The sequence below is a fragment of the Carlito syrichta genome, unplaced genomic scaffold, assembly GCF_000164805.1.
Source record: "Carlito syrichta isolate Samal-C Ts95f unplaced genomic scaffold, Tarsius_syrichta-2.0.1 Scaffold91564, whole genome shotgun sequence".
In the NCBI taxonomy this organism is placed as follows: domain Eukaryota; kingdom Metazoa; phylum Chordata; class Mammalia; order Primates; family Tarsiidae; genus Carlito; species Carlito syrichta.
In genome coordinates this window covers 141,929-143,000 of record NW_007035660.1, presented here as the reverse complement: position 1 = coordinate 143,000, position 1,072 = coordinate 141,929, and the positions used below count along the sequence as shown (strand labels likewise).

Genomic DNA, 1,072 nt, shown 5'->3' with positions numbered 1-1,072 from the left:
CGGCCCCCACCATGTCCTTTCCGGTTTCTCCTGTAATTGTGTACTTTTCTAGCTCCCAAGGTCCCGAGGGCAGTTGTGCCAACAGAGTGAAGCCTGGACTCTGATCTCCCTGCCCGGCTATGGGATCTCTTCACCCTTTTGTCAAATTGTTATTTAAAAACAAACAACAACAACAAAAAAACTTTAGTAAAAAAAATTTTTTTGGTTGGGTCACGAGCAAAGGTTCTTTATCCTCAAGTGCCTGAGTACCTTAATGTCTGCTGGGTGAAACTGAATATAAACCTCTGCAATGGTGGCTGGGCGCACTTGCCATGTTCTTGGTCTTCTCATGAGTTAGAGCAGAAGTCCACAAAGGCTCAGCCATGTGGGTGCGAATTCATCTTCTCTGGTTCTCTTCCCACCTAGCCACCTTCTGGAAAGACTCCAAACGTGGCTGACGTGATCCCAGTGGTTTGGAATACAACTCCACCACTCCAAACTCATTTCCTGTTTGCCAAAGCAGGTCTCCATTTGTATGGAACAGAGACCTGGCTGAAACAGAATCCATCCCAGATGGTTCAAATGAAAAACACCTAAGGGGACCACTTAGCGAGGTGTGGGCAGGTTTAAGCGAACGAGGGCTAATGAGGCAGAAGCTAGGTTCAGAACCTACAGGAGGTACCTGCACTGAGGTCTCTTCAGCCAGAGGTGGCTCTCTCAGTTTCCCACAGTCACCTTGACGCTAATGGATGCCAGACAGCAAAAGGAGCTTGTGTGATGCCGTCTGAAGGATCAGCCTCCCAGGGCTGGAGTGTGAACGGGATGCCAGGTGGCAAACAGCCCACTGTTCCTACTATACTAGATAATGGCAGTTCACAAATAGAACTTGGGTGTTCCAACTCCCAGATCAGTACTCTTGGCTGTTCCAAACCCCTTCAGATTTCTTTTTCTAAAAACTCACTTAACACATTTACTGGCACCTGCTGTCTGGTCAGTATCTGTTCCAGTGCCTTTAAAAGTGCACAAAGAGAAATATGACACACATACAAACTAGACACCCACACACAAAAGCCAAAAATTACCATTGAAAAGA

General features: G+C 46.8%; 1 protein-coding gene across 1 annotated transcript in view; it reads left to right on the top strand.

Annotated features, from left to right (window-relative positions):
- Positions 1-719, top strand: part of PRAG1 (PEAK1 related kinase activating pseudokinase 1) — a 54,615-nt gene extending 53,896 nt beyond the window's left edge. Inside the window, exon 6 of the mRNA XM_021713045.1 lies at positions 503-719. Within this exon, the coding sequence (XP_021568720.1) occupies positions 503-719 (217 nt within the window). The remainder of the gene's footprint in view (positions 1-502) is intronic.
- The last annotated feature ends 353 nt before the right edge of the window (positions 720-1,072 follow it).